Raw genomic sequence first — 15,446 nt, forward strand, 5'->3', positions numbered from 1 at the left:
CTGTATACTGGCCAGAGAAAGACTGAACTTTCCCATCAGGTAACATGGGATGGTGTTTTCCATTCTTGTTTTTCTTCTTTTTTCCATCTAATTCTTTTGGTTTGTTCTAGTGTTGGTTGCTCTTGAAGAGCTGAGCGATCAGTTGCATTGGAATCACATTGCTTGTGTTTCGTATTGACTGCTTTACTGTGGATTTTATGTTATGAGCTGCTCTTAGTTTAAAAAGCTTTCATTATTGGCAGTCTCCTCCTTATCCGAGTGTGGGGGCTGAAAAGACTGTGCTACATCACACGCACCTAAAGATCTTGGAACACACAGTGAGTTGGCGGCATGTCTAGAATTAAGAAAAAGAATTTCCAATTCTTGATCTTTTTTTTGGCTAACTGTGACTAGTGTATTAGACTTACTACTGAATGAATATCTGATTCATGAAGTTAGAATGTTTAACCAACAACACAGAGGGAACCTTGTGAAATACAGTTGCAGTAACCAGAGGCCACTCAACTGCCATTTTACCTACTTACCCCATTTATCCTCTCATCTTGGTACCCAACTTTTCTTTCTATATGAGAAAGCCATCTAAGGCATTTTCATTTCTCCTCTCCCCTACCCCATTCCATTGTTTCCACTTCATGGTGTTCTGGGTTTGAGTATTGGTTCTGCTATTTGCTGATTGCATGGCACCTCTCTGAATGTACCTCTGTGAGCCTCAGTTTTGTCTTCAGTAAAATGGGAATAATAATATCTTCTTCATGGGACTATTGGGAAGATAAATGAACTAATGAAAGTTAACTTGCTAACGACAACCCAGGATCCTGGATTGGATCTTGGAATAGTAAAAAGACATTAGTGGAAAAACTGGCAAAATCCAAATAACGTTCTGGAGTTTAGTTAATAGTAATGTACTGATGTTAACCTTTTGGCTTTGACAAATGTGCTGTGGTTAATTAAGTATGGTAGTAATGTTATGGGAAAATGGGTGAAGGGCATACTGTTTTTGTACTACCTTTGCAAATTTTATATTAATCTAAAAATATTCCAAAATAAAAATTTTTAAAAAGTAACTGCTCTGTAAGTGGTAGGGTTACCCAAATGTGAGGTGGTTTTAGATCAGGTGTCTTTTGTTAGATTATTAGGTTTATTGAACAAGTATTTATCGAAAGCCATTTTGCTAAGCACTGTAAAGAAGACACTATAAAGAAGAATAAAAGAGGGCTTCTGCCCTATACTCTTTCTTTCAGGAAAATAAGCTGCAAAGGCACCATCAACCGATGTCACAGGGGCTGTGGGCTCCACGAAGGGGATGAGTCTGGACTGAAGTGGTGGAGTGGGCCTTGAGGGAGGAGGGCGGAGCTGAGCAGAGAGATGGAGGCAAGAACCTTGGAGGTACAGAGTGGAAGGCGAAAAATGAAAGAAATGAATTTGACCCCATTCTCAAGAAGGGTACCATCATTTGGGAAACATAAGTTGTGTACACCAAATAATTAGGGTTACTAAGGGAATATTGGCTATCTTGAATAGAGCTAAAATGTAAAATACAGCAGCTCTCTAAGGCCTGATGAAACAGTAAGTCTATGTCTTTGATAATCCAGTTTTTCTCTCTACTTGAAGTCACATTATGGTTTGTGTATGGTGCTCTGTCACTGGTTTACCAGGTGACAGTGGTCCAGTAACTTAATTGTCTGAACTTTAGTTTCTTCTGACTATAAAGTGTGATGTGGTGGATTTACCTATGAGGTTCTTTCAAGCGCTTACGTTCTAAGAATCTGTATATACACATACACACACACTCTTTGAGAGCAGAAGAGTATAAACATGGACACAGAAAGTTTGTCAGTGCTAGACTATCTGGCTTTCATATTCTATTTCCAACTCTGAACTTGAGGTGTAGCATAAAACTCCTTAAACAGTTGAGCTACTCTGGTGAATCAAAGGCTCTTGGATATGTCTGTGAACAAGTCCAAGTCATGGTGGGCAGCCTTCTTACTAGATTTGCAGCTGCATGAACAGTCAAAGACACATGAACAGTGTCTTTTCCATTGGCATCTCACAGGACTCTGTTTTGTTCTTTTCCTGGTCAACCGTTTCATAGTTATTATTTTTAATAGGTAGTACATATATGGTATCAACACTTTAACAGTATAAAAGCTTAAACCGTGTAAAAAAAGTTTCCTTCCTGTTTCAGCCCTCCAGCATCCAGTCCCCAGAGGCAGTTACCATTGTGTTTCTTATAATTCTTTCCAAGATATTTTTTGTCTATACAAGCATATGCCTATATATTCTTTAAACACACACACACACACACACACACACACACGGTAGCATAATATATATGCTGTTTTATACTTTCCCACTTAATAATTATCTTAGAAATTTTTCTAGAACTTGAAGAACTTTGCTCCTTTGCTCTCCCTGCTGACCGCAGCCAAAGATGAGGACAATTTTAGTACCAATAAGAATAATAATCACAGCAGATTGAAATATTTCAAATATATTTAAATTCGAGACCACATAATGATCTTTTAAAATTTATTTTTCAATTTCAGTTGACATACAATATATTAGTTTCAGGTATACAACACAGTGATGAGATGTTTATATACCTTACAAAGTGATCATCTCAGTAAATCTAGTACTCATGTGATACCATGCATAGTTATTACAATATTATTGACTCTATTCCCTATCATAATGATTTTTAAACAAAACAAAATTTCTTTGTTCATTTTTGGAGGATGTGAGGAAATCAACTCATTATTCTGAAAACTGTTAAATGAAAGGAAAGACTCAAGCATTTCTCCTGCCTTTTTTTTTTTTACAGATAGCCAATATAGCCAAATAGTTGGTGAGGAAAAGTTTTTCTTTATAGGCATGATAGAATTAGAATTTTACTGTTTTGCAAACCCTAACCAATTAATAGATTTAAGCAATAATCATCAGTGGCTGAGTGGCTGTTAACATCGCAAAAAAGAGGCAACCAGATGTCATGTGCCTCCTGATGGAAGTATACAACTCCAACTGTGCCACAAACATTGAATATATACAAAAGTATAAAGAGTATTATAATGAACTCATCACCCAGCTTCAGCTATTGTTTACTCATGGCAATTTAAATTTCATCTACCCCCCACTTCTCTTTATTGCACCCACCTTCACTTCCCTCTGACCTTTCATTTATTGCACTTAAAATTTTGATGTGGCCCAACTGTGCTCCATAGAGCTTCTAGCAATTTCTATTCCTACCAGCAGTATGTGGAAATGCATTTTCTTTATACTATTATCAATGTGTGATTAAATATTTTTACTCTTGCAATATGAGAAAAAATAGTATTTTATTATAGTCTTAAATTGCATTTCTTGTCTCAGAATTGAGATTAAGCATCTTTTCATTTATTTAGGGATAATTTGTATTTTCTTAACTGAAGTGTTTCTGTGTTTTTGTTCTTTTTCTTACTGATTTGTAGAGCCTCTTTTTCTATCAAAGAAATTAGCCATTGGTCTGTAATACGAGTTGATAATTTTTCCAAGTTTGTTGTTTTTCTTTTGATTTTAATTTTGCTTCTGGTATTTTTTTTTTTTTTTTTTGCCATTTAGATTTTTTAAAATTTTAATGCAGTTGAATTCATCAATCTTCTATGACTTCTAGATTTCATGTAATACTTCAAAAAGTCCTTTCCACTTTGAGATTAGAAAAATATTTGCTTCTGTTTCATTTTTTTTGTCAGAATCTCTGCTCTATCTGCAATTTATTTTGATGTAAGGAGTGAGATAGGAATATAACTCAGTTTTTTTTTCAGTACACTACCCAGTTGTCACACCACTGTTATTAAATAACCTTCTCTTTTCTGCAGTAATTTCAAATGCCACCTTTGTCATTTACTAAATTCCAGAGTATTTAATTGTTTCTGAACTTATTTATTTAATCGACATTTGCCTGTTAATGTATCAGTGCCACATTGTTTTAAGTGTTGTAGCTTTATAATATGTTAATACTTAAGAGAACTACCTCCTCTCTTACACATACACATAACACTTTATCTTTGAATTTCATGGCAATTCTTCTGTATTTAGTTTCCTTTATAAATTTTAGAATGAATTTATTTAGTTCTCAAAAAAGTCACGATGGTTTTTTTTTATTGGAATTGAGTAAAATTTATAGATTTGCATAAAGAGAATTGCCATCTGTGGTGTTTTACTAATTTGACTAAGATAGAATAGAAGTAGAAATATACAGTCTTGTATTTCTCTTGGGGAAACATCAGTTGCACAAGAGGTAGTCATTTGTTTAACAGCTAATTCAGTCTACGTGCCAGACAGTATATCATATACTGAAGAGAAAGCAAATAAATTAATCGTAGGTCATCTCTAGACTCTTATCCATTTATTAGGGTCAAGCTTGACATCACATCAGGTGAAGAAATTTTAGTTTCAGCGGATCACCAGTCTCATGTTAGCCAATAGGCTCAGAGTTATTATAATCTCGAGTTGCATTAGAGGATATGTAGAGAAAGAGAAGTAGAGAGTAGTGAGCGAGTTATTCAGGCTCTGGAGGCAGACAGCAAGCAGGGGTGTGAATTAGGTGCCCGATGACCTTGGCAGGTTATTTAATCTCTTCAGGCCTTAGTTTCCTCAGCTTTAAATGGGGGAGATATTAATTGTACCTAACTCATGGGGTTGTGTGTGAGGCCTAAATGAGAATCCAAAATGCCTTTGCACTTTGCTGGCATATACTGGTGTCCTGTAAATGTTAATATCATTTATATTGGAAATCTGACTCTGCTGGTGTGATGGTATCTGATTTATTATGTTCAGTTCCTGATAGCATTATTTAGGAGAGGCAGTAGAAAAAAAGATCTATAAGTGAGCAGAAACATTGAAGAAATAGTAGGCCTTTTTACTGGAAAAGGGGAGGTGAATGAGAAACAGAATGACCAGATACTGATATTGTATTGCTAAGGGATAAAGACTAAGACCAGCTAGTGGAATCACCTTAACATAAGAAAAAACTTTCTGGCAGGTACATCTGTTCAACAATGGAATGAGTCTGTAGTGAGCTCCCTGTCGGAAGAAATGTTCAAGAAGAATCTGGGTAGCCATTTGTTAGGGAAACTGCAAAAAGAATTTCTGATTTAGGAAGATGAGGCGAAATGGACAACTACGGCATTTTCCTGTGAAATTCTAGTATAAATGTACACAATGGAATCACATATGTAGAAAATTCTCTACATTTGCCTTATCCATTTTCAAAGAATTTTCTATATATGAATCAAAACCTTTGAAACTTTGATCCTTTTTGAGTAAGAGGATATTGAAGCGCCTCAGGGTCCTTGTGAACATGTATTAGCATCAAAGAAATGAAGATATGGAGAAATAAGGAAACTTGAGAACCAGCTTATTTCATTTCTGTTTCTCTGTCTATTGTTACCTCGGAGATAAGTCCCTTATCTTTGGAGCCCCATCCTTTTCATCTAGAGTATTTATTAATCCTTACTCCCTGCTTTGGGCATGAGTCCTTAAAAGAATAAGCATATTATTGGAAGTTTTCTCTCTCTTAGTATGTGTGGAGCTTTTTGAAGGAAGGTGCTATTTGTACCTAGCAGACAAATGACAAGTTTAAAGAAAAGTATATGACTCTATAAACTTGTATATTAGGAAAATTTAATAAATTTCTATAGGAGAGATACTATTTATTTAATAATCTATTTATTCCAGATCCATCTCCCAGTTTTCTTACAGCAGGCCATTTACTGACTTGCTGTAATTTCCAAAAGTTATATTCTGTAAAACTTTTTGCTGTCATTGGATACATGCACAGTCACATTGTAGGTATTGTGTTATCACATTAAAAGAAAAACCTAGTGAATGTGAACATAAGGCTTATTCGATCTCTAAAATACGAGTTCTGTGTTTTCAGTGAATGACGAACCTGTTACAGTCCCTGATCCCGAAGAAACCTCTGTTGTTGGTGTGACATCCCCACCTGTGGCAGCATCGACTGTTACCCTGAACCCCAACACAACATCTCTCCCTGCTCCAGCCACGCCAGCTGAAGGAGAGCAGCCCAGCACTTCAGGCACACAGCAGCTCCCGGTGGCTGCCCAGGCCCCTGATGCTCTGCCTGCTGGGTAAGTAGCCTTCTGTCCCACAACAGTGCTTTTCACCCCTCCAAAGACTGAGGCGCCTTCACCAGGGCAGAAACAACATGGTTATTTACTACCTAGTGGCTTGGAGTCTCTGGGAGGCTGCTATGCTTAGGAATAAGGGAGAGAGGAAGAACCGCTTGTTCTACATAAATCTTAAAAAGAATCTAAATTATCTAGGGCAGAATCAATGCTACCTTATACCATAACTTGAAATGAACAGCTTGACTCAAAGAGTACAGCCTTTATGGAACAAGGAGCTCATTTTACCTTCTGAAATCATTGGAGGGTGTTTGCCTAGATCTTACCTAGAAAATAGCTTTTCTCTCTTGAATTCTATCTTAATGGCCTATGGAAGACTTTAGGCTCTGAATGTTATTCCTTTAATAGGGCTCATATAAACATGGGCTACTAGTTTTCTTGCCTTCTTTTAGTTCAGAATTAAATCTGATGGTAAAGACCTTGGATGATAAGAAGATGGCCCCAGTAAGCCAAAAAGAATTTCAAGTTCGGCCACATAGTGAGTGGAGATTAAGAGCATGGGTTTGAATCCCCACGTGAGCCTATTTGACCTTACCAGTAAGCCACAGGGACAGTAAGCTCCCACCCCGCCACAGGCCGAAACACTTTTCCAAGGTAGAGTTTGGAGGTAATAATCATGCATATCTCCCCAGGAAGTTAAGGGACTCAGAGTAGATAGTGTATGTGAGGCACTCACCCGATGGTGCGCATTACAACTGGTGAATGATATTTTTGAAGTGTTTGTGAGGGAACCATAAAGGAAGAGAATGGTTCTGAAGTGGGAAATGAAGCCTTATCTTAGGACTGCTGTTCATAGTCAGGAGCCAGTCCCATTGTGGTCCTGCTGTCCTTCTTGGTTATCAGTTTGGAACTGAAGAAACCAGTGTCCATATCGCCACAGTCACCGTCAAATAAAGTGCGATGAAGATATGATAAGTATTGCAAATAGTTCTTAATACCTTACGTCTATAGAGAATTGAGAGTATTGAGAAGTGGCTCTGAAAAGTGTTTTGCAAAGTTTTTGATTTTGTGAAATGGTTAATTTAACCAATTGATTAACCAGTTACTGTGTCTAACTGGTACCTACAGAGATTTCTTGTCTCTTTAGTATGTGGTAAGGAATACTCGAAAGACCTTTGGTTTATAATTTCAAATCTGTATATAATTTGGGGGGAGCAGAGCAGGATCATTCTGGCAGAAAGGAAAAAAAATGGCTGCCTCTGTCCCCTGTGAGCTGTTTGTTTTCTTTCCGCTGAGCAAATGCCTGGAAGGCCAGCTTCACTCTTGTGTCAGTCACAGGCAATTAGGGCTAATGGCTCAACGCGTCTTTATGTAGGGCGTGTGTGTGGGTTACTGTTCTCCGGGATTGGGCTCTTCCTGTTTCCAGGCAGCTGGAAAACTCAGGGCTCTGAAAACGTTCTTTATTCTAAGTCTGGCGGATGGAGTGGCCCAGGGAAGTTGATTCTCCGCCCCCACCCCGCCACAGGCCGAAACACTTTTCCAAGGTAGAGTTTGGACAATGTCTTTTCCTTAGAGCATTTACGACATGAGGAGGCCTGTACGTGGCTCTGGGGAGGCTGCTGCCCACTTTCCCAATGCCAGAGAAGTGCACTGGGACTCAGTTTTCCATCTTAAGACGCCCATACCTAAGACATCAGGGAGGCCTGGAGATCATTGGCTGCTTAGCTGGAGATTGCCACCAGCACGGCTGAGTGTATGGCAGTGAATGTGGAGGCTTTCAGTTTACTGCTCTGTGGTGGTAACTCAGAAAGGGCACATGTTGTATGGTGACTTTGGCAATTCATAGACCTAGCGTCCCCGCCCCAGATTATTTACAAGTTTAGGAGATCCAGACATGGGTTATTCCTTTATTCCTGATATCATGGTTTTAGGAGTCGGGGGACCAATTTTAACCTTTTAAAATAAAATTCTGAGGACGTGGTTCCATAGTGTAGTGGTTAGCACGTCTGCTTTACACTCAGAAAGTCCTGGATTTGCACCCTAGTGGAGCCATGGTCCATGGTCTATGGCCATGCTACCCTGAACAAGCCCAATGTCTGATTTCGGAAGCTAAGCAGGGTCAGGCCTGGTTAGTACTTGGATGGGAGACCACTTAGGAAGACCAGGAACTGTAGGCATAAATAATAATAAAAAAAATTTTAAAAATAAATAAATTAAAATAAAATTCCGAGCCTGACATTTCACCACTTAGAATACTGCAGTGGCTTCCTAGTATCTTTAGGGATAAATTCTCAAATTCTTGATAAGGCCTGAAAGCCCTGCATGATAGGACCCCACATACCCCTCAAGCCTTTCATCAAAGGCACTCCCTGCTTTTGCTGTCCAAGCCCTAGCCATAATAATTTATTTCAGTTGGACAAATGTACCACTCATTTTCTGGACTTGGGACCTTCCACCATGCTGGTTGATGTTTCTGAAACCTTTCTCAGCACTTTGTCCATTAATTCCTAACCATCTTCAAGTCTCGGCTTAGTTAGGACTTCCTCTGGAAATCCTTCCTTGATCCGTGGTAGACAAAGTCAGATCGCTCTGTGTACTGTAACTCTGCTCACATGTGTAATTGCTTGTTTCATGTCTCTCTGCCCTTCTGGGCTATAAACACCAAGATGGCAGAGAGCCTGGCACAAAGTAGGCTCCTAAGACATATTTGTAAAGAATAAATTTAAATGCCATCCTTTTTTTCTCCACCTGGATGAATGTTTTCTGCTTCCTTGATACCTCAAATAAAGAGCAACTATGACAGGTATATTGCATTTTCTTACCAAGAGCAAGAGCTTAAGGCAACATTCACTGGGTTGACTGGCTTTGGGTTTGAATATGCATCTCTGACGGGATCAGGATGTTCTTCCCTGCTCACTAGGGGTCCTCATACACTGCGAGATACCATGGAGCATGTCTCCTCTTTGCTAAGGCATTTCTGAGCCATGCTAGATATTTTTTTCAGGGCATCCAGCTGACTTTTTCTCTTTCCACCTTCATCTTCTCAACTTCTTAAGTCTCTTAGTGAGCAATCGATTCACTTGGCAATCCCTTGGACTTACTTTTCCAGTTGCTGCACTGCCTTTCTGAAACTTGCAGCAGTTGAGACTGGTCATAAAGAGGTTACACATGTCCGTATGTTTTAAGGACTAAAGCTTACCGAAAGCTGGGCTGCTAAGTCCTAATAGAACACCTCTCATTACTTTTGTCCTTGTCTCCAAACCCTCCTGCTTTCTGTACCTTTAAACTTAATTAGCATGGGAGAAGCCAACTGGAAGGGTGTGGTGTTTTCAGCTTGTGAATGTCCATTAAAGGAGGGAGTGCCAGGAAGGCTCAGGAGACATGGCAAGATAGTGGTCCAGGCAGCCGGCAATGGGGAATGAGGCCACTTTGATCAGCTGGCCCTGCATCTGGTTTTTATCAGCACCAAGCCCACTTGGGGGACCGAATGCTCATTAACAGACCCTGTGTACATGGCTTAGATAAACTCCAAGCGCGTCCCAGGCTCTGTAGCTCACTCAGTCCCTAGCACACAGAGGCACATTATTTCACTCTGGCAGCCCGCGCTCTGCTGTGGTTTCTTACATAAGGGCGGCCGTTGTGTTTGGACTGCCGACTTACCTCAGCATTGCCATTTCACACCATCCTTTTTCTCCTGCAGTCATTGGCCGCCCTGTCCATTTCCTGCCTCAGAGTAGAATTAATTCAGGAGGGATGTTTTCTAGATCTTTGGGATTTGCCATTTTCCCTACCCCCATGCGCAGTTATAGAGATCCAGAGACCCTTTTCTCTAGGTGGTCCTTAAGACACTATCCTTTATGACAACCTTGTCAGAGTTCTTTGATATTTTGTTTGTAGAGATCCTTTAAGAGATGTTGGAATTTGGAACTTCCATACTAAGTTATAAACTAGCTTCTGCCATTGATTTTCATTCCAAATTCAATTTTGGTCCTAGCCAAAGATACTTACCCAAGGAGTTTTAAAACGGTGCTTTTCAAACTATCTGTAAAGAACCAGTCTTTTTTCTTCTGCTGTTTTTTATTTCGTTTTGTTTTATTTTTTTATCATTTTTTTATGAATCCTTATTTTTGTTCTGTGTTCAATGAGATGAATCTACTGTTCCTATATTTGGATGGTGTGTTAATGTCACATTGGTACAGAGGCTTCTAAGTGCTTAGAAACTTCTGTACTTTCTGGTCACTGAACAGTAACAGTTTGGGCTGTGGGCCATACTTTGAGTAGCACCGTTTTAAAGGATCATACTAGGAGACTCTGTGCCTTTGTGCAGAATATGGTTTAGTTTTTGACTCTGTAAGGATTATTATGTGCTTAGGTAATGACAAATAGTGCATGCTTTTCTCTTCCTCTGCATCATTTCAGGATGAAAGCCTTATTTTCTATTGTTGTTGGGACTGGGCCATGAGATATTCTCACTCTACTATATGTATATATTAATGTATAATTTATGAATTTTCATTTTTATTACACTTTCTTGAGAACTTCTCAAGGGCAGGGATTATTGTGTCCATCTTTGTATCCCCAACACCTAGAATAGTACTTGGCTTCTTGGAAGATGGAGTGAGAAGTATTTGTTGAATGACTAGATAGATACATAATTTCATTCTCAGTAACCCTTAAAATTTTTTTGAAAAAAAAAAAAAGGAAGAAGAAAGAAGAACAACAATAAACAAACACCTAGATTAACCACTGATGCTTTTCATGCGCCTCGTGTCTACTTTTTCCTGACCATTAATAATATCTAACATGTGTTAAATGTTTCCAGTGTTTTATGGAGTGCCCTGTTTTTTGTTGTTGTCATTGTTAATTCTCGTCTGATTTTATTTATAAAACAATACTTTCTACTCCTGTTAAAAAAATAAAAATTATATGTTCGCTTGTATACCAATGCGTTTTAGCAATAGGTGGCTTTCTTTTACTTTATTTTTTTTTCCTTCCCCCTCTCCCCCACCCTCTGGTTAACCACTAGTCCATTGTCCATGTCCATGAGTCTCTGTTTGTCCTGTTCATTTGTTGCTTTTAGGTTTATATCCCACATATGAGTGATATCATGTGGTTTTCAACTTTTTCTGTCTGGCTTATTTGGCTTAGCATGATTATCTTGAGGTCCATCCATGTTGTTGCAAATGGCAGTATTTCATCTCTTCTTATGGCTGATGGAGTGCTCCATTTTGTGAGTGGGTTATTTTACGGAGTCTTTAAAACACTGAGTGGTAGCCATTTTTCTCCTCATTTTGCAGATGAGGAAACCTTAAACAATTTGCCTGAGACCACATATGCATACACGTACACATAAACACACATTTACCAAAGTTTGATAATCTTACGATATGTGCTTTTAAATTTATTTTTTATTGTAAAATATTTTAAGCATGCAGATGAGAATGGATGTTACTTTCGATTTAATGAAAGAACAGTATATTTTTAAATGACTTGAACAGCCATTATAGATATAACATCTTTTATTTTACTAATTCTCCATTTGAGGGAATTTAGGTTGTTTCCAGTTTTTCTGTAACATGCTACAACATACTGTGACAGATGCAGTTATAGCTAAATCTTTGACGTGTAATTATTGCCTTAGAGTGTATCCTAGAAGCAGAGTTGCAGAGTTTAAGGGCATTCACCCAGGAATGGGTTTTGGCCACATTGTCAGATTACTCTTTGGAAGAATATACCCATTTTTGCTCCTACCACTTTTTTTTTTTTTTTTAAAGAGTGACTATTTCCCTACATTGCCACATTTACCTGCAAAATTTTTTATGTGCAAAATGTTAAAAAAAAATTTTTTTTATAGACACCATCTCCAGGAATCATCTTACCTCCATATGTTTTAATGTTGCCAACTTCTATAGAAGAGCATTGGGCGAAGAAAGTGGGATGGTTGAAGAAGAATGAGAAGAAAACAGACTTAGTTCAGAAGCCTCTGTAGCTACCACTGTGCCATCCTGTGTGTAAAGGGCATAAAGTGTTGGTTGTTGACCGTTTTACAAACAGGGTTACTGTGCTGCGATTTAAAGGAAAGCTCAGTATTTCAAGAAAGGTTCTTGGGGGAAGGACTGAGTTTAACACATTTCCTATGCAGTTTACAAAGGACCTACTGAGGCAGCGAAAACAGTGAGCAGGAGATGTATTTCATTGCACACAGATTTCTTACTTATAAAACAGTCTGAAAATGTTTCTACAGAGGAAATAAATTTTATGGCTCTCCCAGGAAATGGCCAGAGCTTGGAGAATAGGACTCATTCACAATCATTTATTATAAGGATATATAGTAAGAAAATATTAATTCCATTTAGTTTTTGCCTGCAGGAAATTGAATTTTTTCATAGATAGCTTTAAGAATACTTAAATATTTTTAGTGTATTTTTCTGAAGTTTAGTTTTTGTCTAAGTAACTATCAAGGCATCTTTTCTTTGGGGTGTGTAAGGTTCTGGTGTGACTTTGTTTTTTAATGGAGAAGAAAGCGTATTTTGAATGAGGGTCAGATTTACTAATGCTCAATGTGTTAATAAGAGTTAGCAAATTAATAAATAATACAAGTTAATAATGCTTGTACCAAGGTAGAATTTTTGAGCATGTTGATATTTAATTTATAAAGGCCATTTTAAGAGAACATCTCTGATACTAACCTGCACCCCTTATCCAGCTTTAATTCTCTTTCCAACTTAATCCTACTCTTGGTGAAACTCATTCTGTTCAAACAGGGGGATCTGACCAAGAAATACATTGATCAAGATGGCTGAATACACAGTATAATGGCAGGTCATTGAGAATTAATTTTTTGAAGACCTTTTAGGAAACCGTCCACAAGAAAATGTGGTTCAGGTGGCCAGACAATTTCCTTTCAGGATAACATAGGAAATAAATGTTTAGATGTCTTCCTCATAATGGATTGATAGTGAGAGGTTTGCGGCATGGGCATGGACGATATACACTGAATAAAGAACAGGTAAAATCCATTGAGCAAAGCTAATTTCAGATTTAAAAAAAGTACCTAAGATTAATTGAATATGGACACTGCTTTTAAATACTTTCAGATACAAAGACCTTGTGTAGTCTCTGGTTCAACTGAATGTTACTGATTTGAAGGCCAAGGAGCAATGTGTTGGGGAGGGATCTGAATCAAGCTTGATGCTTTGAACACTGTTTCTGAGTGCATCAAAGAAAGCTATTCAGTGGGAGAGGATATGACCCACGTGACCAGGATATAGTATTGAGACCCGTGGGTAGTTTGATTGAAAAGCCTTTTAATCTCAGTGTGAAGAAGATGCTTATAATGCACAGAAATCTAACCCCTGACAGGGATGTGCTGATGAAAGGTTACTGCCAGTATCACTTTCTTGGTGCGGGGAGACCAAACCAAGACAGTCAGAAGGCTTAATCTATGTGGGTCAGCAGTTACTGAGGAGAAATGAGAATCAAGAGGCTTGTTTGATTAACAATAGAATTGACCGACTGTGCCACACAAATGAAGGGAAGAGATTTGTATGAATCCTGAGGTGCCGTGCAGGTAAGGGAGGAGTTGAGAGTTCTCTAAGCAAAGCAGCTAGGACAGGTCATGGATCAGGGAGGACCCACATGGACATTTAATCCAAGCAGGGCTCCAATTTTGAAAGGAAAAATGTAGATAGCAAAAAAAAAAAAAACGGTAATGGAAGAAAAGTCTTACTTTTCTAGCTAAGCCAGTTAAGAGGGTTCATAGGAGGACATTGAGATTTACCAGACAATGACAGTTCCTGAAAGAGAGACTTTCATTTCTAGGATCAACTGGGATCAAAGATGGAATGGAAAGATCTTGTCTAGACTGGGAAAGAGCTGCTGTAACTCTGGAATATAAGCAAAGAGGACTTCACCCTGATTTTCTTTTTGGCAGTGTATGGGAAGACCTCCGTGTCAATTAACAGCATTTACTTCATGAGATTTCAAGTGTTATCCCATCTTTAAATTAAAATATTAGCCAAAGTATTAAAAAACCAAAGTGTTCTCCTTGCCCAAAATGAAATATAAAAGAAGTCAAAAGTAGGAGCCTACTTATCAGATGAAAATTGTAACAAGAGAATTTTTGGAATAGGTCTTTTAGTGTCTTTTATCTCCAGTTGCTACAATAAATATCTTGTCTTTACTAAAGGGGCAGTGCCATCCACATACATGGACAGTTTTCCAAATAGTGACTGAAAAATGAGCAAGCTAATTTTGTTGGTGCTTTTATGCCACGAAATTGCCAAGGAATGGAGAGATAGAACTAACTTCTTAGGGAAGGTTGAGGAGTTCTCAGCTGCTTAAGTCTTATGAACAAACCTTATGAAAGCATTTGCTGCCATTGCCTCAGGGAGTTTCTATATTTCAGTACTCACCCTAAAGCCAAGTATGTTTCTCAAGACTTTCCTCATTTCCAAATTCAAATGAATAAAAAGGATGTCATATTTGCTCTCTTACTGGGCAGGCAGGAAGAGTTTGGAGAGCTGATGTGAAGCTACAGTATATTAGCCTGCCTGTGCTGCTGAAAGGTGCCCCACAGATGCCCACAAATGGGACACCAGCCTCTTGAGCTGGCAATATTTGTTACTCTTTTGTTCTTAATTTAGAGGGACATCCATAGGGAGAAGATCTTTAACTTCTCAGGTCACTTCTGCCAGAAGATTCTGCCCTTTTAATAAAATACTGAATGAAATTTGAGGATCTTCCTTTTACAGTGAGAGGAACCAGGGCACCTAGGTCAAATCACCAGTATCCACTTCATCCAGAACCATGAGCAAGAATACCCAGGAGAGAAAATGTTCTTGAGTGCAAGTTTGGGTCTCCTCAACCCAGTAGTTAGTTGATCCCTTCTGAGGAGTGGGAGTGTGGAACTCCTGGACCTCACTGCTTCCAGGGTTAATGCTGCCAGTGACGCACGGTGTGCAACCTCTTCTGGTAGATCATATCTGGACAGAGGATTGTGATTAAAACAGAGCCTAAAATGAACATGGTGGACCCATTATAATTTTTCCATAGTCGTCTTGATTCTACAGGGCCCCCTGCCTGGACTCCAGTGCTAGGGAAAGCTGTTCACTTTGAGATGGGAATTGGGAAGGCACCTGGTACTTTGTCTGCCGGGCAGTAGGTTCCCTGTAAATTCCAATTGACCTTGCTTTTCCTCCTTTCTTCCTCTCAGCATGACATGGTGGTAAAACTCAAGGGCTAGGGAGTCAGAGCTGAGTTTGAATGTCATGTAAGAGTTATGTAGCTTCTCCAAGCCTGTTTCTCAATGGCGATGGCTCTTCC

General features: G+C 38.7%; 1 protein-coding gene across 3 annotated transcripts in view; it reads left to right on the top strand.

The window, feature by feature from the left end:
• Nucleotides 1-15,446, top strand: part of WWP2 (WW domain containing E3 ubiquitin protein ligase 2) — a 122,745-nt gene that overhangs the window by 76,627 nt on the left and 30,672 nt on the right. For all 3 annotated transcript variants that reach the window (XM_011382594.2, XM_011382595.2, XM_011382596.2), the window contains exon 8: nucleotides 5,915-6,125. In XM_011382594.2, the coding sequence (XP_011380896.1) occupies nucleotides 5,915-6,125 (211 nt within the window). The remainder of the gene's footprint in view (nucleotides 1-5,914; nucleotides 6,126-15,446) is intronic.

The sequence above is a fragment of the Pteropus vampyrus genome, unplaced genomic scaffold (assembly GCF_000151845.1).
Source record: "Pteropus vampyrus isolate Shadow unplaced genomic scaffold, Pvam_2.0 Scaffold483, whole genome shotgun sequence".
Taxonomy (NCBI): domain Eukaryota; kingdom Metazoa; phylum Chordata; class Mammalia; order Chiroptera; family Pteropodidae; genus Pteropus; species Pteropus vampyrus.